Source organism: Vitis vinifera, chromosome 17 (assembly GCF_030704535.1).
Source record: "Vitis vinifera cultivar Pinot Noir 40024 chromosome 17, ASM3070453v1".
Lineage (NCBI taxonomy): Eukaryota > Viridiplantae > Streptophyta > Magnoliopsida > Vitales > Vitaceae > Vitis > Vitis vinifera.
Genome location: NC_081821.1, coordinates 18,986,883 through 19,008,389, shown reverse-complemented (window position 1 = coordinate 19,008,389; position 21,507 = coordinate 18,986,883). Strand labels below are relative to the sequence as shown.

General features: G+C 39.6%; 1 protein-coding gene across 1 annotated transcript; it reads right to left on the bottom strand.

The window, feature by feature from the left end:
• Positions 1-369: 369 nt before the first annotated feature.
• Positions 370-19,243, bottom strand: LOC100246039 (organelle RRM domain-containing protein 6, chloroplastic). The gene is made up of 5 exons (XM_002271188.5): positions 18,878-19,243; positions 16,854-16,922; positions 16,585-16,691; positions 760-936; positions 370-667 (listed from the first exon to the last, which is right to left on the bottom strand). The coding sequence occupies exons 1-4, from the start codon at positions 19,128-19,130 to the stop codon at positions 853-855; spliced, it is 513 nt and encodes a 170-aa protein (XP_002271224.1). The 5' UTR covers positions 19,131-19,243; the 3' UTR covers positions 370-667; positions 760-852.
• Positions 19,244-21,507: the final 2,264 nt, after the last annotated feature.

Below are 21,507 nucleotides of genomic sequence, written 5' to 3'. Positions count from 1 at the left end.
AATGATAAAATATGAATGAATAATTATACCACATTAGCATGCTAATATAATACAATGGAGGTATCTGATACTCATCTAAGATCGTATACTTTGAATACTAAGATATTTCTCATATGTACATATATAGATAATGCATCCAATAAAAACAATATTAATTAATATTAAAAATTTTATAGTTTCTATTACTTGTTCACAAGCATTGCTCCCTAGAGAAAATTCTGGGCCTAGGGGGCCAATAACATTAAGATTTTTTGAAACAAAATTTGATCATTTTGAAGCTAAAAACTTGATTCAGTTCTTGGGTTGGTTTCTTTCGGTTTAGTTCAATAATTAAATCAGTTCTAATTTAACCAAAATCAACCAACGGTCAAGAACCAACCCAAAACCCAACCAAATGGAATGGATTAGAGCATGAATCTTCTTCTAAAGAAAACCCAGGAGATTAACTCTGGTACAAAAGATGAAGGTAATGCTAAGAGCTCAGAAAAATAAAAAAGCAGCACAGGAGCCCTACTTTCTGGTACAACACATACAATGTGGTATGCATTAGTAATCAAAACTAGATGAATTCTATCTGTACCTTCCAACTCATTTGGCCCAATGTTCAATTCAGAGAAACAACCACCCACCAAGAAATTAAAAGGAGGCATACAAACAGCAACAAGACCTGAATGAAACCAGGAAACCATGGTGAGATTGTGTTTGTGTGTACGTATGAGGGGGAGAGAAGGCGTAAAGCCAAATGCATTAAGGTCTTACCATTGGAGAATAGAGATCAGCACTGGAGGGTTGTGGTTCCATCTTCTTCAAGATCATCCTCTGCAATGATACTCAGTACAAATGTCAGCCTCCTTAGTATCGTCTTTGGTTCTGGTTTTGGCGGAGCTCTGATCTGGGTTTCGCAACTTCCACAAATATCACCCTGCCATCCAAAAACTGAAACAACATATACATTCAGTACAAATGCATATGGTCCATGCTTGTTCAGTATCACTTAACAGGATAACTCATCATCTTAACAGTCTACACACTTTATCTGGATGAGACATACGGGGAACCTGACACAGGAGTCAACATATCTTTCTCAAAACTTCATCTAAATTTCATGTTTTATAAGTAAATTTTTTACTTCTACCTGACCAATTTCCATATTTGATCAATATCTCTAGTGATCTCCAGATTTTCAGAAACTTAGCATGATCGTCAATGTCTATATTTCATTACTTGTTGGGATGGGAATGAGTGAGACACCAATAACAATCTTGTTAAGTGAAGGCAATGAGTCAACTTCAGGAGCAATCCCTGGTACATTGTCAAATCTATAAGAATGGTGCCACCCTTACCAAGCTTGCTTGACTTCATATTCTATTTGAACTTCCTGTAGATGCAGTACCATATATAAACAGGAAAAAAATTATCAGCCTCTCATCCTTATATTTAAAATGCTGAGAATGACTTTCCCAACTTCAGATAACCCAATCCTTGAAAAGGCTCTACTAAACCTCTTGAACCATTCTTTGTGAACTCTTATGGTCTGTTTGGAAACTACTCTTGAAAACAGTTTTCTGTTCTTTAGAATAGAAATCACTTTTCTAACATAAAACAATTTTTTTAAGAATATGTTCTGAAAATAAGTTATTTTTTAGAACAATTGTGAGGGGTTTTCAAGTGTTTCTTGTAAAGTATCCTAAGAAACAATTGAAAATATGAAAAACACTTTAGAAACTTTTCCATTATACATTAGTCCATTGTACCTTTACAGATAATAAGCTGAAAAAACTATTTTTTCTTATTTAAAGTCCCAAAATGAATTTTGCTCTTGAAGACAATTGAGAACTACTTTCAAAATTGTTTTCAAAAGCAATTTTTTGAAGACTCTGGCCAAACAGGCCCTTAATCCCCACTGTTTCTTCAAGCAACACACTTTACTTTCACTTCTTGTTGAGTCATCAATAATTTTCCTAAAAGCTCTACTTTCACTTCACGTTAAGCTTGAACTGTCCTATATGCATTAGGAGCAAACAAATCACAGAACTGGAACCAGGGAACTCTAATTAACTAGAGCTCTAATACCATGTTGAATTACCAATTTTCTTAAAAGTTTAAGATATTGGAATTTGGGTTCGCAATATATATTATCCTCTTAACACTTCCTCAAGCTTTGAATCTACTAGGTGTCATGTGTCTGATATACACTTCTTTTTCGAGATCACCATGCGAAAAAGGAAACCTTACATCTAATTAAGAGAGGCCAATAAAAAATTAGCAGTCAAAAACAACAAATCTCAAACCTAAAATTTGCAGATCTCTAGATGTGTGTATTATGAGAGAAAATTGAGGAGACCAAGGATTATCTCTTCCTATATTGCTAACACCAGGGTGTCCAAACATACGCCAGAGACTCTTTGATTGAATGGACATGAGTTGGATGACTTCAGTCCAAATTTCTGTAGAAATTAATTACCCATTCTTGGAAGGATAGCAATAGATGGCTTTTGCTTTGTTTGTGGCTATTTGGGTTATCTAGATGGAGCATCTGTTGGTTCAACCATTTATTTTGGTTGCAGGTTGTTCTGCTTTTGCCCAGTTCTTGCTTTTTAGTAAAAGTTAGCTTGTCTTTCTTTTTTCCTCTTTATGCAATTCCCTTTTTGCTAACTATGTTTGTTAACATGTTTTCTTTAAAAAAGGGATTTGATGCAATGTAGATGCCACTTTATTGATCTTATATCAAAAGGCCTACAGCTATGGACATTTAAAGACTTTAGTGCACTCAGCTTACCAGGGAACCTTTCTAAGATAATAAACAATTCCATTGCCTTTGGGATGAAACAAGTGTTCCTGTGCATTGTTTTCTATGCTCAGAGTATATTTATCTATTTTGCTTGAAATTAGATTCTGTATTTGTCCTAGTGTGGCATATATTGAATCAGTGGAATATATTGAAATAGGATTTTGATAGGTATCTAATGGAGAATTATTATTGAATTTCAAGAATTTCAAGAACAAGAGTCCCAACTGGCCCTCAAATCCCTACCAGATCCACATTATTTTCTCCCCCTGTAATTCCCCCTCCTTTCCTATTTAAACCTTCCCCTCAGCCCGTATCCAACTGTGACCTAACCTCCACTAAAGCTGTTACAACTAACTGCCAGCTGGCAGTATATTCCTCTTCCCTTTTCTATTATACACATAACGTATAGGAGGCCTATCATTACCCCCCCCCCCCCAATGAGAGACACCTTGTCCTCAAGGTGGAAGTCAGGAAAGTGCTCTTTAATTGTGTCAACTGATTCCCATGAAGCTTCAAACTGAGGAAGTCCTTTCCACTGAATAAGTACTTCAATACTAAGCTGATTGTTATTGGAAGATTTGCGAATATCTAAGACCTGGTCAGGCTCCACAAGCCATTCCAAATCCTCAGCAAGAATAGGGGAAAGTGGCTGACACAAAACAGCTGAACCAAGAGCCCGCTTGAGCTGGGAAACATGAAACACTGGATGAATAGTTGTTGAAGAAGGAAGCTCTAACCTGTACGCCACTGGACCAATTTGCTGCACTACTTTGTAAGGGCCAAAATATCGTGGGGAGAGCTTCTCATTTGGTCGCTTGGCAAGGGAACGAAGACGATACGGACAAAGCTTTATATAGACAAAATCCCCAACTTCAAATTGGACTGCCCGACGATGAGCATCTGCAGATGACCTCATTTTGGATTGGGCACAACAGAGATGATCCTTTAATTCATTTAAAATTAGATCATGCTCTTGCAATAACTGATCCACTGCTAGAACAGAGGTGGAATCTGATCCAAAACGTATCAACGGTGGTGGGTCTCGCCCGTAAACTGCTCGAAACGGTGTTGTATTAGTGGAGGAGTGGAATGTGGTATTATACCAGTATTCTGCCCATGAAAGCCATGTAGACCAACGTCTAGGCTTGTTATATGAAAAACATCGAAGGTATGTCTCCACACAACAGTTGACCACTTCCGTTTGTCCATCCGTTTGCGGATGATATGCGGTACTATGGCGGAGAGAAGTACCCTGCAACCGAAATAGCTCAGTCCAAAATCAGCTAAGAAATACTCTGTCACGATCACTAATAATGGAACGGGGAAATCCATGTAATTTGACAACATCCCGAACAAAGATAGCAGCCACCGTTTGAGCTGTGAAGGGATGCTTGAGCAGTGAGAAGTGAGCATATTTGCTCAATCGATCCACAACAACTAAAATGGAGCTATAACCCTCAGACTTAGGAAGCCCCTCAATAAAGTCCATCGTCACATCGTCCCATATTTTGTCTGGAATAGGCAGTGGTTGTAGTAACCCAGCAGGCGACAAAGTTAGGGTCTTATTTTGTTGACATACTGGACACTTCTCCACAAACTCTTTGATATCATTTTTCATGTCAACCCAAAAGAAATCTCTTGTGAGTCGTTTGTAAGTCCGCAGGAACCCGGAATGCCCTCCAACCACGCTAGCATGGCCCTCTTGAAGAAGTGCTGGAACAAGGGGTGAGGCCTTGGGAAGGACTAGGCGCCCCTTGTAAAGGAGAATGCCATGGTCCAAGGAATACCTAGGATAAGCATCCGGATCATCCAGCAGCCTCTATTTAATCTTAGCAAGGTGCGAGTCAGCTTCAACTTGTGAACTGATCAACGAAGTGTCTATGCGACTGGGAACCATGAGGGTAGCTAACTCCATAGAAATGGGGATGCGAGATAAGGCATCAGCTGCTTTATTCTCCATTCCCGGCCTAAACTGAATTTCAAAATCATACCCAAACAGCTTTGCAACCCACTTTTGGTACGACCCATTCACTATTCTTTGCTCTAGTAGAAACTTCAAGCTACTTTGATCCGTTCGCACAATAAAGTGGCGACCAAGCAGGTAATGACGCCACTTCTGAACTGCTAAAACAATAACCATTAACTTTCTTTCATATATGGACTTTTGTCATTCCCTTGTTGTGAGGACTTGGCTAAAATAAGCTATTGGTCTATGACTTTGCATCAAAACGGCACCCAAACCATACCCCGAGGCATCCGTCTCTACAATGAAGAGTTGACTGAAGTTGGGCAAAGCCAAAACAGGTATTGTTGTCATAGCTGTTTTCAATTTTTGGAAGGCTACCTCAGCCTCTAGGTTCCAATTAAAAGCATCTTTTTTGAGTTGCTGAGTGAGAGGCCAAGAAATAGCTCCATATTCCTCTACAAATCGACGGTAGTACCCAGTCAATCCGAGAAATCCTCATAATTCTTTAAGGGATTTGGGTGTGGGCCACTCTACCATGGTTGAAATCTTGTTGGGATCAGCAGCAACCCCCTTGGCAGAAACCAAATGGCCCAGGTATTCCAATTGTGGTTTAGCAAAGAGACATTTCTTTCCATTGACGTGCAGTTGGTGGTTTGCCAGAATGGACAGCACACTTTGCAAATGGTCACAATGCTCCTTCAAGTCTTTGCTGTAGACCAATATGTCATCAAAAAATACGAGCACAAATTTCCGAAGGTATGGCCGAAATATACGGTTCATTAGTGATTGGAAAGTCATTAGTGCATTGGTTAGCCCAAAAGGCATCACCAAGAACTCGTAGTGACCTTCATGGGTGCGAAATGCCGTTTTGGGGATGTCTTGTTGCCGGACTCTAATCTGGTGGTAGCCCGATTTGAGATCTAGTTTGGAAAAAATGGTCGCGCCATGAAGTTCGTCAAGTAACTCATCAATCACCGGAATGGGGAACCGATCCAGGACTGTAACTTTGTTGAGGGCGCGGTAATCTATACAAAACCTCCATCCTCCATCTTTTTTTTTCACCAACAACACTGGACTAGAAAATGGGCTTAAGCTAGGCCGAACAATTCCTGCCTCAAGCATCTCTTGCACCAATCTCTCTATTTCATTCTTTAGAATATCTGGATACCGGTAGGGTCGGACATTAACCAGAGATGCTCCCGGAATTAATTGAATGGCATGATCAATATCACAACTTGGTGGTAACCCTGTTATTGGCCCAAAAATTTACTGATGTTGAGCTAATACTTCTTTAACTGTTTTCGGGACCTCTTGTACTCCTTCACTCAAATCCGAAGTGGTGGAAGTCTGACAGAGTTCCACCCAAACCCCTTGGCTATGGTGCTGCAGTGCTCTAGCCATTGCTTTAAGAGATACCTCAATCCGACTAAGTCTCGGGTCTCCCTTTAACACTATCACTGCCTTCCCCATTTTGATCTTCATCGTTAGCATCTTCCAGTTTACCTTCACGTCTCCTAAGGTCCCCAACCAAGGCATTCCTAGGATCACATCAGTGTTGCCTAATTCAAGTGGAAGAAAATCTTCCACTACGGTGAGCCCCTGCATTGAAATACAAACTCCTCTACAAATGCCCTTCCCTTTCACGGATATCCCGGTTCCCATCATCACCCCGTAACTCGTTGTTGTAGTTAATGGAAGTGCTAATTGTTGAACCAATTCAAGGGATAAAAAATTGTGGGTAGCCCCACTATCTACAAGGATGATTACCTCTTTTGACCCGATCGTTCCCTTAATCTTCATAGTTCCCGGCATAGTTAAACCGACCACGGAATTTAGAGATAATTCCACAGCGTCTTTCACCTCGATGAGTGCAAGTTCTTCGGTTGCTCTGTCGTCAAACTGGTTATCGTCTTCCTCCTCATCTTCGTGCACCAATAAAACCCGTAATTCTTTCTTACAGCGATGACTAGGGGAGAACTTTTCTCCACACTTAAAATAGAGCTCCTTCTCTCTACGGGCTTGAAGCTCCGATTCCGTCAGTCTCTTTATCGGAATCTCACGTCGTTGGCTCATCGTCTTCTCGCCGACAGCCATTGCCCTAGTCTGAAAATTTTCCCCAATCTTCCACTCACCTCGATTTGCAGATGACAACATTTTGGAGCTCTTTGGGCCATTTGGGCCATTTGGTTCACGGGCTGCTCTCATGGCTAAATTCCTGTCTTCAACTCGTTGGGCCATTTCCATCAAGTAGCCCAGCCCATATGGTTGCAGTAGACGTAGCTCAGCCCGGATCTCAGGAAGCAACCCATTCATAAACGTGCTTTCCATTACCTCCTCCGAAATCCCTTTCAATGGAGTCGCCAGAATCTCGAATTCCCGCCAGTATGCTGCCACTGTCCCTTGTTGTCGCACCGCCAGAAACTGCTCACAAAGGCTCCCTTCTTAAGTCGGACGAAAGCGAAGCAATAGCCGCCTCTTCAAATTTTCCCAACTCCCAAACACCTCCCTCGAATCAGTCCACTGGTACCAAGAGAGTGCGTCCCCATCTAAACTCATCGCGTCGGCGACTAATTTCTCTTCTTCTGTGAGTCCGTACGTTGCGAAGTATCGATCGGCCCGGAAGATCCAACCGTCCGGGTTCTCTCCTGTAAATACAGGCATCTCCACCCGTCGGCTGCCGCACCATTCTCTATTTCCACCTCGCCTCATCTCATCCGACACCATCCCCCCCCCACTGGGTTCCCCAACTCCAGGGATCCATCCTGCCCGATCTTCTCGTTGAGCAGCAGTCGTCGTGTTCCGCCCTAATGACAACGCCGCCACTGCCTTCTGTGTCTCTTCCAGCAACTGCAGAACTCGCATTACATTCTGAGCAAGGTCCATCACCGTCTTTTCCATTCCTGGTAAGCGCTGCATCTCCTCTCTGATTTCTCCAACTTCCTTCTCTAGACAATCCACGCGACCTTCATTCCTTTTCTGAGCCATCTGGATCGATGCTCTAATACCAAATTGATAGGTATCTAATGGAGAATTATTATTGAATTTCAAGAATTTCAAGAACAAGAGTCCCAACTGGCCCTCAAATCCCTACCAGATCCACATTATTTTCTCCCCCTGTAATTCCCCCTCCTTTCTTATTTAAACCTTCCCCTCAGCCCGTATCCAACTGTGACCTAACCTCCACTAAAGTTGTTACAAATAACTGCCAGCTGGCAGTATATTCCTCTTCCCTTTTCTATTATACACATAACGTATAGGAGGCCTATCAGATTTTTTTACTCATACATGCATGCAATAAAAAGTAGCAACTATCTCAATCACATGGTGGGAGTCTTAAGAATCCTTTTGGGAGGAACTATCAAGATTTAAAAATTGAGACAATGCATACATAAGGGTTGCTCCATGCTACTTGCTTCAGAGAAAAACATTAGGAGGTGGGATAATCCTTTTTTGATTTATTTCATCCATTTTTTTTTTTTTTATAGGAAACCACGCATGAATATATTGATAGAAAAAGAAGTACAAAAGGAGGATGAGGAATCCTCCCGCCAAAAGTAAAACTAAACAACACGAAAAAATAACAAGACACTAGACCGTCCCATTGGAACTACACACTGCTAGCCAATCAAGTTGTAATACGTTAAAGGGGATGCCCTTAAAACCCACGGAACAAAAAGCCCAATAAGAAGCAAGGAAATGAATGGAGTCCCAAAGATTCTCTGAATTCCTAACTTTGTCCTCAAATATCCTAACATTTCTTTCCCACCACACAACCCAAATTAAAGCTATGCACACGTTTTGCCACAGAACTAACCCTCTCTTAGACTTGCCAAAACCTTTATAATTGATGAACATCATGTCTGAAATGCTTTTCGGAGGAACACAATCCATCTTGGCTAGCTGAAATAGTTTATGCCACAACCCCAACATCACAAAACAATGAAGGAAGAGATGATTTGCTGATTCTCCTTGCTCCATACACAACTTGCAAATGTCAGGGCTCAGAGCTTTGTGGGGTCTCCTCAATTGTAGCAAGTCATTGGTATTTACCTTCTTGTGTGCCACAAGCCAGACAAAGGCCTTAACTTTGAAAGGGACTTGAGATTTCCATACAAACTTAGTGGGGAAAAATGGAGATGAATCAGTCATTTGGAACAAGGTTGTAAAGAAAGACTTGACTGTAAACAATTCTTAAGACAATAAGGACCAAGATCTCACGTCTGAAGCGGAAGTGGATAAATTCATACAATCAAGAGAGTGCATGAGGCGTTCTAGATCTTCTATCTCATAATCGGTTAAATTACGACCGAAATTAAAGTTCCATGAGAAAGGGCGAGCCGAACCGAGAATTGAAGATATAGGAATATTTTTATCCATTACTACTCTAAATAGTCTTGGATATTGGTCTTTGAAGATCTGGTCCCCCCACCACAAATCTTCCCAAAAGCGAATTCTTTCCCCATCTCCTACGATAAACCAAGTATACTTGGAAAAATCCTAAAAGACTTATGCAATGGCCTTCCAAGGACAACGATGTGACCATCTGACTAGAGTGTTGGCATCCCAACCATTTGAGTGTGTCCCGTAGATGCTAAGAATGACCTGATGCCACAGAGTTGTACACTCCCTAGGAAACCTCCACAACCATTTCCCTAAAAGAGTGCGATTCCTTAAAGGAATCTTCCCAATCCCCAAACCCCCTTTTACCCTCGGCTTACACACTGCATCCCAACTAACAAGATGTCTCTTTTGCCTTCCCCCACCCCTGACCAAAGAAAGTCCCTTTGCATCCTCTCGACTTTTGCAGCCACTGAAACTGGAATCTTAAACAGAGAAAGAAAGTAGTTAGGGATATGGGAAAGGCATGAGTGTAGGAGAGTTATCCTACCACCTAAAGATAACTAAGCCTTTTGTCATCCGTCTAATCTCCTAGAGATTCTCTCAATCACTGGATCTCAGAATCCACAAGCAGTTGGATTCCCTCCCAAAGGAAGGCCTAGATAAAGTATAGGCCAATCTGAAGCCTTGCAGTCAAGCATCAAGGTTAACCTAGAGAGATGATTCTGATCAAGGTTAATGCCAAAAAGATTGCTCTTGTCAAGATTGACCTTAAGCCCAGAAACTTGACCAAACACTAACAATAAACTCTTAAGAGTTTGCAGTTCTTCCTTACTAGAGTTAGCAAAGAGGATGGTATCGTCTGCGAATTGCAGATGGGACACCCTACATCCATTTTTACCTACCCTGAAACCCTCCAGCAAACTTCTTTCATCAGCTTTCAACAACATTCTACTCAACACATCTACAACAATAGTGAACAGGAAATGGGATAAAGGGTCACCTTGTCTTAGACCTCTAGATGCCTTGACCCACCCTTTAGCATTACCATTCACTAGAATAGCATAAGAGACCGACGACAGACAACCTCTCATCCAACTCCTCCATTTAGAACTAAATCCCTTCTTCTCCAACACATGATCCAAAAAATCCCATTTCACATAGTCATAAGCCTTTTCAAAGTCTATCTTGAATACAACTCCCTCCTCCCCTGATCGCCTTTTCTCGTCCACAATCTCATTGGCTATAAGAACTGCATCCAGAATTTGTCTCCCTTGAACAAAAGCACCTTGAGTGGAGTGGATGGTCTCGTGTAGTACTCATCTTAGTCGCCCTGACAAGACTTTTGCTATTACCTTATAGAGACAAGTGATCAGGCCGATAGGTCTAAAATCCGAAATCTTCTTTGACTAACTCTTTTTGGGCAAAAGAACTATGAAGCATTGGTGTTTTGATTAATAATCCCGCTATTGTGAAACTCCGCAAACACCCTCACTAAGTCTTCCTTGATCACATCCCAACAATCCTGAAACACTGCAATGGTGAAACCATCAGGCCCCGGCGTCTTATCCCTATCTAACTGAAAAATGGCATTAAAGATCTCTTCTTCGGCGAAAGGGGAATCCAGCCTAGAAGCACTCTCTTCTGATATAGGGGACTAATCAATACCTTCTACTCTCCAAGACTCACCAGGAGGACTCGAGTAGAGCTTTTTGAAATAAAGTAATATCTCCTCTATGATGCTCTCGAAATTATCCAACACCAAACCTCTTTCATTCTCCAAGAATTTGATGAAATTCCTGTTTCGTCTCCCGTTAGCCACTTTGTGAAACAGCTTTGAGTTGTAATCCCCGTCCTTAACCCATTTTACCTTAGCTTTTTGTCTCCAATGAATTTCTTCCCTCAAAATTATTTCCTCTAGCTCCCCTTTTCTTACAACTCTTTGAGCAGCAAGATCAGAAGAGAGAGCCCCTTCTTGTTCATTGGCATCAATGTTAGCTATTTCATCCAAGATGATTTTTTTCCTTTCCTTAAGCATTCCAAAAGTATTCTTATTCCAATCTTTCAATTTTGCCTTAACAAATTATAACTTCCTCGTGAACTTGTGACCTTCCCAACCATTTCCTTCAAATTCTCTCCACCAACTGCTAAAGCACTCTTTGAAACTATGATGTTGCAACCACATATTCTCGAACCTAAAAGGTGTTGGGCCTCACTTGAAAGGATTGGTATCCAAAACAATCGGCCAATGATCCGATGTCCATCTAGGAAGAACTTCTTGAAGGCTTTAAGGATAGGAAAGCTCCCACTCATTTGAATAGAGGAACCGATCCAATCTCTTACACATCGGTGACTCTTGCATGTTTGACCAAGTAAAAGACGCATTCCGTAATAGGGGATCATGTCATTCACATTCTCTTATAAAACCATCAAAATCCCTCATGCTAGAAGTGAATCCAAAGCCACCCAGTTTTTCTGATCTTCTCCTTATAACATTGAAGTCACCTCCCACACACCATGAAGGAAAAGTAAGACCAAAAAGGTCTAACAGCTCCACCCAAAAATCCTTCCTAGTTGAGGGATTGTTTGGACCATAAACTGCAGACAACCACAATGGTCCGCATCCATCCAACAAGAACTTGACTGAGATAGAAAAAGATCCTATTACCACCTCCTCACCACTCATTTTCTTTGAGTCCCAAATGATCAAAATCCATCCTGAAGCCCCGCACGCCGGGAGAGCAGCCCACTCCTTGTTCCTAACCGACCAGACACTACCTACAAACCTTCTGTCGCACACCTCTCTTTTTGTTTCCTGAAACATCATTATTTCCAAATTCTGAAGTCGCAAAAAATCCTTAACCACCCTCCTCTTTTTCCTAAATCCCAACCCCCTTATATTCCAACTTATGATCTTCATAAAAACACCTCACTGACCCTATACCTCCAACCCAACGCCAACAAAGCTCAAATGTCTGTGGCAATTCTATTCTTTCGTCTTGAATACACCTTAATATCCAAGGAGCTTAAGACCTCACAAACTTTAGCCATTTTGCTAGGGGAAAGACCTTTTATTTGGAACCCACCCATCTGGGAGAACTTTGTGTCTCCCTGGCTAACTGTACCCAAAATAAGGGCCCCATGAGGTGAGCTGGGTTTGGTCTTAACATAATTAAAGCTCTCAGACAAAATATTCAATCTAGCCAGCTAGGACACCACATCAACACGCTGAGGATTGCTAACAGACCCAAGACAATAATCCCCAACGTCATTTTTTTTTTTTGAAAAAATTTCAATTAACACTCGATTTTTCACAGGAAACTGGGATTGAAAGGCTGAAATGGAGAGATTAGGAACAGAAGGACACTGGTATGGAGGAGCCACGCCAGAGAAAGGAGAATGAAAAGGCAGAGAAGGCTGAGAAAAATGATGAGGAGATACCTCGAAAATTTCCACTTCCCTCATTCCACAGTACCCCTCAAAGTTGAGCCCTTTTTCTCTGGTTGCGGGATAAGAAGGATGATCCATGACTGAAGATCCACTATGAGAACATCCCACAAAACCCTTAAAACCTACTCCGTCTTCTCCTTTAGCAATATTGCGCATTTTCTCCTTCCCTTTTGACAGAAAAGGAGCCCTAAGAAGATTCCTTTGCTCCACGTTTCCCTTCGTCGACGTCGTTCCTTCCTCGGAATACCCTTGAACCAACTATGTTCCCGCTTCGGAGACGTCTTCCAATGGAAGAGTATCGCTAACTGGCAGCGATCTCTCAGTCGTGAGTGGCTCACTTCGGCATCGAACCCCTTGTCGGCATGCAGAGCTTGAAGGAAGCAGAACATTCCACAGCTTCTTTGAACCGTACTTCACTGCAGAGCCCCTCCGTTGATTTTCAGACTCCTCGTAGCCTACCTTCGACTTCCCCTTTGCAAAAAGAATAGCCTTGTGTAACGGGCCCTTCGAATATGTGTCTTGCTTGCCTCCCATCTCTTGGCCCAGCAACTGAATCGGGCCTTTCCCAGGGACTTCCCTCTTCCAGCCCACATCAATTTCAGACTGTGAGCTGGGCTTACTAAAAGAATGGACCCTTGTCAAATGTTTGGAGGCCCGAATCCCATCCTCGAAATTTGACTGGGCTTTGACCCCTCCAGCCTACCTTGGCCCAGCAGATCCTGCTCTTTGGATTTTTGAATTTGAACTAAAAGACATTAGAGGTCAGTTGTTTCCCACTGTCGTCCTATTCATTCCACGTGTCCTCCCAGGAGCATTCTCAGCCTTTTGACCACCTCTCCACTCCATTGTTCTGCCAACTGCCCCAGCCGAAGACCCCTTTCCAGCCGTTGATCTATCTTCCTCTTCCCTCTTTCTGCCAACTATCCCCATGTGAGCCTCAGCCATTTGCCGAGTTGACTCACCCATCTCTCTAACTTGCCTACCATCTTCCTTCCCAGCCACTGCGACTGAAACTGTGAAATCCCAACCCCCATCTAACACCTCAATCAAGGCAGGGAGAACCGATCTTTCTTTCATTACAACTCTCACCCTAGCTTTGCTTAGATCAAAAAGTTTCAATGTTCGCCAATCAATCTCTATCACCGTCCCCCACTGCTCCATAATTTTCTTCAAGTGAACCTCAGACCATAAATGAAATGGTAAACCCCTTAAATCTATCCAACCTTCCTTGAATTTCCCCTCTACTTCTGAATTTTCCTTTGGTGACCATCTTCTCAACAAGATTGTTATTCCACCCTTAATCCTGATGAACCTTGAATCGTGTAGTGAGACAGCTTCCTCTAAGGTTTCTACAAAAAACAATCCTTTTCCTCCGGCGAATGGGACGATTGTCACCACGCCTTTATGCCCTAGCCTTCTCGCCATAGCCCGGCCAACCTCAGCCCAGTTAACAGAACCAACATGACATTCGCACACCATGGTCCTCGCCCATCTCCCTACTGGAACAAGGCCGCCTCTCCTCGGACCTTCTTCTCTGACTACATTCGCGAAGGACCGTTGCAAGGGACCCGCATATTTGTGCAAAATCCCTTCTTCCCTACTCTGCCTTCCCTTTTCATCAAAACCCGAGGAGGGGACCACCAATATTGAATACAACGCAGACTTTAAATGTTCCCATCCCCTGCCATTGTCTCCCTCAGGTATTACCAAGAAAGGTGACTTCCAGTTGAAGGCGAACTCTGATAATCTTATAAACCTGCCATGAACATTGAAGCAAACCTCCAATAGATGGACTCTGGTCTTTCCTCTAAATTTTTTGTTGAAACCCATAAAAATCTTCATCTCAATGGCCTTTGTCAATTGTTCTATCAACCAACTAACCTCTTCCTTCTCAAAACCTAAGACGAAAACAGAGCCTTTACTGTGCTCTGTTAGCGAACACCATTTTCCTCCGACCTCACCCTCGAACCTAACCCAGAAGGACTTCCTCTCCACAGAAACCTTCAAAGTCCTTACCATTCTAGCAGCTTAGTTGAGCCTCTTTTTCCAGCATTGGTGATAGAGGAATTTGGGATCTTGAGGATTTATTTCATCTATCCCATGACATATTCTTAAAAATTGTGGTCATTCTCAGTTAAGTGAATTCGTCATATTTTCTGGAACATCCTCCCACCTAGATTTTAATGGAAAACCCAATCCCCTCAAAGGTGGCCTTTTCTATATGGATGCATGTCAGGCAAGACTCTAGGAGCAGAGAACTTGGTTTCTAGAAAGTGAAATTTTTCAAACCAATGTAGGCTTACAGTCATCTTCATCCCCATTTTTCCTTCTCTTCTACCGTCTAGGCAAGATCATTCCTGCGTTTGTGGTGTGAAGGATAATGCTAAGGTCATTATCAGAATTAATGAATAGATGGGTTTTTATAACTTCGGAAATAAAAGGTAATATTCAATTGGAAGTTGTCATGTTTCCTATTTCCTGTTTTATGGTTTGTCGGGAAGGAGGGAAACAAAAGGAATTTTCAGAGTGTGGAGCTGTCTTTGGTTGACACTGTGGCTCAAATCAAGATTTGGTTGCTTTTTGATGTTCTGACATGTCTCACTTTAGAGAGGCCCAGTCCATTGTTGTCTATAGAACAGTCTCTTTTGCTGGTATAAAGCTAAACAGCAGTAGCTGCTAAGTGTTATTGTTCTTTGGCTTTATGGAGAAATAAAGTCTAAGCATTTGTTCTATCTCATATTGCTTTACCTTCATTTATGGCATATACTCATGGATAGGGAATTATTTTTATTTCAAGAACAGAATAAATAAACAAATAAATAAAGGTATATATGGTGCCCATTTAAGAAAAGCTCTTCCCTAAGATTTCATCCTTCTCCACTTTCTCTACATTACAAGACTAATTAAACCTTATCCATCTATTGTCTATCAAACTTAGGTATCACTGAAATAAGGAACCTTACCTAATTTCCACTAGTTTCATATATGCAACTTTGCAAATTCCAAGATTTTGGTGGTACCGGCTTCCTCATTGTACAAGCACAGGACTTAGTAAAGTAGAACCAGGGGTCATGCTGCTTGCTCAACTAGCTGATTTTACACCACCCTAAACACCCTTATTAGCGACAATAGGTAGGATGGGCCTGTTAATTGGCACCAGGTTGTTTTTTTTTTTATCAGTAAGTGATATATGTATTGAAAAAGAGACGCTAAAGAAGCGACTCAAATAGTTACAGTATAGAAAAAACGACTCACCCCCTTACAAAAGAACCCACCCCTCTATGAAAGCACAAAAAACCCTCCTCTTCCTTAATACATGCACACCCAATCTATAAAATCTAATAAGGTCGAAGGACCATCTTTTATCCACACTTTGGTTTCCGACCATAGCAAATACACAAAGGAAATTTTCAGCTTTTGTATAGATAGCACCCCGTCCTCAAAAGCAATTGAATTTCTAGCCTTCCAAATGACCTAAAACAAGCATAACGGTCCCAAAAGCCACGTCACCTTCCTCTTCTTGCCCATTAAGGAACCTCTCCAACCTATTAGAGTTTCCTTAACCGAATGCGGAAAAACCCAAGAGACTCCAAAAAAAGAGAGGAGCAAGGTCCACACCTCCCTTAATTGGCACCAGGTTGTTGATCTAGTTGTTTGTAGTTTTCTTTGATCAAATTGGTACATTCATAAATAATATATATATCCCTTCAGATGTATACCCAGTTCACCAAGTTCTACCATTGCAGGGTTCAATTCTACTTGGAGAAAAAATGAAAACAAAATAAATAAATAAATAAATAAAAATAAAATAAAATGAGAGAGAGAGTTTGATCCTGGCTCAAAAAAAAGATTACTCAGTTTCTAAACCTTACCCTCCATGCCTAATTTACAAATTTAGGGAAGAGTAACCACTTCATGCAAAAATGCCAGGGTACAGTATCCATCTCACCCACCCAAGATCCCACTAGGGAGAGACCATCATTTGGACATGATCATGTTATGCATAAGTTTTTTCATGATAGAAGTACCAATTACATACCTTTCCATGCATTCCCTCAATGGCTTTCTCAGATTCCTCTTCAGTGGAATAACGAAGGAAAGCAAAGCCTCTTGGTCTATTTGCTATTTTATCCATCACAAGATTAACTATAAACAAATAAAAAATCTTTTCAGAAACCAGGAAAATAAAAGTTTCTGAGAATATAGTAGCAATTACCAATATATAGCTAAACAAGATAAAGATATCAAACCATATTAAGCAAATCAAGGGAACAAAGCAAGCAATAAGTTTAGATTCAGTGCTCTCACCCTCTACAAGTTGGCCAAAGGTTTCAAAAGCATTTCTCAAGCTCTCTTCAGTGGTGCGGAATGACAGCCCTGCATGCAATAGAATATTCATCATTGCTTCATTACACACTTAGAGAAACAAATGAAAAAAGGCAGAAGCCAACTGCAGGAAGGTGTGCTGCACATATATTGACAGATCTCTCACCAAAAGGCTTCAGAATTACACAAGCAATCAAGTGGGTACCTTAAATCTGATGAAAGATGTGGAAAGAAACCACTGAATATCTCACACAGATAAATTTGCACAATTGTTTTTTCTAATTTAATATTCACTCGCTCCTATATAGTCAATTTGCATTTGAAAACCTTTAGCAGATTCTAAGTATATATATGAAGGTAACTTTCTCTTCTCTCTCACACATGAGACACAAATTTACACTAGCATCAACATTGCAACAATGGCCTAAATGACAACCATGGCATCATTGAAATTAACCTACAAGAACCATGTTGTCTGCAGGAGCATATCCTTTGACCAAGAATGATAACCTTGATCAAATGGCAGAACCAAAGGCAGCAAACTTACAGCTTGTGGCAAAATGGAAATAATATATCTAGCATATAATGCTCGGAGAAATGAAACCTGGTCAATGAAAAGCTCATGAATCTAGCATATTTGGAATTGTCTTCTTCTTTCCAAGGAAAAGGAGCTAAGCCTTGTGCTTGACACAGAAACTGCTCATAGCCTCAAAGCTCACCACAAAAATGCCCAGAGACGATTACTATCCACCCTTCTCCATTTACCAATCATATGCATTTCATAAAAGCCTCTTCATCTTCATTTTATCAAGCTTCCCCGTATAGTGAAACTAAGCCAAGAACATATTGAAGTTTGAGACTATGCAACACCATGCATTTGCATGGATTTGCTTACTCAAATCTTTAAGATAGATTCCACTAGTGGAATGATGATATTTGCATGTTAATCTCAGTAAGGATAACCCATTAAGACACCTTCTAGTCAGGAATATCTTGAAAAGGATTTTAAAGATATAGATTAAGTCCATTATTTTTATATAAAGAGTTAATGTATTTTATATAGAATTTACTGTTACTTTCTATTTTTAAAAATAGAAATCATCAAGTGTATCTAGATGAACCCTAAGTTATTTGTATCCTTCCTTTTGGCCCTTTTCATATCAGCAAAGAATTAATTCTGCAAGTTGAAGAGTTGCTCTTTCTTTCATCATTTTTATTACTCAATAAATCAAAAGAAAAAGAATAAAAGAACACGTTTGGTGGGAAGATGAAAACTGCCTTCTGCTTCCAAAAACAGAAAAATAAAACCCACACAGAAAATATGCTTGGTCAATGGTAAAGCAACCACAAAAACTACTTTTGAAAATGTTTTCTACAACTGATCCATTAAAATATTTTTTTTTTCAGGCAATTTTTAGTTTGGGAAGCCTGTTTGGTTGTCACTGCCACACAAGCCCAAAATATTTCAACAAACATGAAATTTATTTTATTAGAACCCAAAAAAAAAAAAAAAACCTGAGATTAATACTTCTAAACAAAATCCACATTACAATATGAAAAGCCAAGAAAATAAACAAAAATTCAGGGAAATTTAAAAACAAAATAAAAAAAATGAACAAAGAGTGAAAGCCGAGCAAAATATTCCAACAAATATGAAATTGAAGGGATTAAAACCCAAAAAAGGGACTGAAACAAGACTTCCAAACAAAACCCACATCAAAATATAATTAACCCAGAAAACAAAACAAAAATTCATGCATATTATTAGGAAATTTAAAAACAAAACAAGAAGAGTGAGAGCTGAGCACCAAAATAATCCAGGAGACATGCGATCGATTTGATTAAAGACCAGAAAGAAATTCAAATCAACACTTCTAAACAAAACTCGCATCACAATTTGATAAACCAGAAGATTAAACACACATACACACAAACACAAAAATTGATGCATATTATTTAGAAATTTCAAAAAAAAAAAAAAAAGTACAAATAGAGTGAGAACTGACCACTGACATAGAGCCTGGTTTTTGGAATGGAAGGTTGGTTTGGAGAAGAAGGCAGGCAGGCCACCGCAAAAAGGTCATTTCCATTTCTGGGTCGGTTGAATGGCCCCCAAGAAGACAAAGAAGGTGCAGAGCAGGTACGAAGATGAGGCGGATGATGAAGACTTATTGGATAAAGGGTTTTTCGTTTGTATGTTTGAGTTGAAAATGGCGATGAGGAAATTGGGAGGCAAATTATGAGTGCTGCTGCTTCCATTCTCCTGATTCCTATAATCCCCAAATATATTCACTGATTTTGAAGCACTACTCCTTCCCACTTCCCATCCCTCTCCTTTTATCTTTTCTTTTTTTCTGTTCTTATTTTATTTTAGTTTTCCTTTCAATTTAGATAATATTTATCATTTTTTTCCCAAAATAAAAGGAAAACTATAATATTATGAAAAATGAAAACTAAGGGTTAAAATTTAATTTTCATTATTTAATATTATTTTCCTAATTTTGATTACTTAGAAATCTTTTTTTATTTTGTTAATTCAAATTATTTTTTTATAAAATTTATAAATTATCTCGTATATGATTTCTTCACTTTACAGCTCTTGCAACCATGTAGTTTACCTCATACAAGTTGCAAAATAAATATATTAGAGAGTTTATTTAATAATAATTTGACTTTTAATTTTGAATAACTTGTTTAATAGAAATTAATTTATATATTGTTTGTCATTTCCCTTCTTTAAATGATTAATTTCATTTACATCTCTTAAGGTTTTGGATAAATATATTTAGTCCTCATAAGTTTGAAAATTAGAAATAAGAATGATAGGGGAAATATTTGATGAAATTTCGGACCAATGAAAATTAGGTGTATTTAACCAATACCTCAAGGAAGGTAAATAAAATTAACAATTTCCCTAAATTATAATAAATAAAAGGAAAAAAGAAAACATATTTACACCATAAATGTTTGTAATACATGTGCATGTATTTATTATTTCATAGAACTAATGCATCCCATTACACCTTGAACACAAATTTCTCCACGATTTGCCTCTTCCATTCAAATAGTATCAACACATTCAATTCCAACATTAAACTTTTCTTCTAATCAAAACTCAAATTTATCTTCCACTGTGAAATTCTCAACCTCATGAATCTTTATCTTGAGGCAAACAAAAAGATAGTCTTGGTTTCGTTGTACAATCCCTTTCGACTAATTTATTGTCAAAAGTGTAAACCACATCTAGTTAAACAATTAGACAAGGAAAAGAAAGAAAGAAGGAAAACAAAATAAATAAATGAACAAAGAAGGAAGAATAGACAAAATCAAGTCTTGTGAAGACACAATCTCCTTAAAACAGATTTGCCTTCTTCGTTGGTGCTTTGAGAATTGCAAGGTGTCTATCTCCCGGGGTGAAACAGATTTCGAGTGGCAACAACAACACCTTGTAGCCACTCCCGACGAATTGAACTGTGTCTAACTCTATCACAACGAAAGAAAGAAAGGAAGGTTTGATGATTTCGATGCCAGAATTCAAAAACTTAACCACCAAAAGAGAGTTTGAGTCTCTCTTTATATAGATTTCTAAAGGGGAGAAAGAGACTGTTAACCTTCAAGAAGCCAAAACATTGTGGCTTCTTGAGGCTTTTAGGACTCTATAAAAAGGGTTAAATGCATTCACCCATTCAATGTATTCACGGTTAAAATTCATTCACCCAATCAAAGCATTTGCTCAATTTTCCAACAATTCCCCACATGAATGACATTAACGATTAAAGACATGACAGACTTTGTGATAGAGTTCAACGGTTGAAACCTGCATAGGAGAGATAGGTGTTACCCTTTGTACCTTCCCTTGTGGAAATATGTTTACTCTATTAACTAAATAGTATGCACGATGTCCTTGAATTGTTCTGTCATATGTGTAGACGATGACATATCCTACATAGGAATCTTCCTAACACATTCAGTTCTTACTATTATGTTCATTTTGGCCATGAACATATGCCTGGTTCTGTAAGAGTTTAATAAGAATTGTGCCCTATTCAATTCCCTTAAAAGCAGCCCCACTTCACTCTTACATAAGTGATCTCTTAATTAAGAGTAACCCACATTACCTTGCTCAAATTTTCGACGCATAAGGATCATTAAAAGCATAACTTATCATTTCCTCTTACGGGCATCATTGTTTCATCATAAGAATGGACAAGGGAAGACCCCACAGTGATTTAACATAGTTTTTATAGTTTAGTTGTCCCTTTTGAACCTAGATCTTAAGATCTCTAGTCGATGAGGTTGGGTATGAACTGTATCGATTTATTATTTTATGGGCTTGAGTCCCATTCCCCTCAATGACTTTTCAACTGACTCTTTATTTAACCCTTTGGTTAGCGAATCCACAATGTTATCCTTAGATTTTAGATAGTCCACAAAGATAACCCCAACTGAGAGTAGTTGTCTAATGGTATTGTGTTTATGACAAATATGTCTAGACTTACCATTATACATATTGCTCTATGATCTACCAATTGCATATTAACTATCACAATGTATGCAAATTAGAGGCACAAGCTTTGACCACCTTGGAATATCCTCTAGGAAGTGTCGTAACCATCCTCTTCTCCATATTTATCTA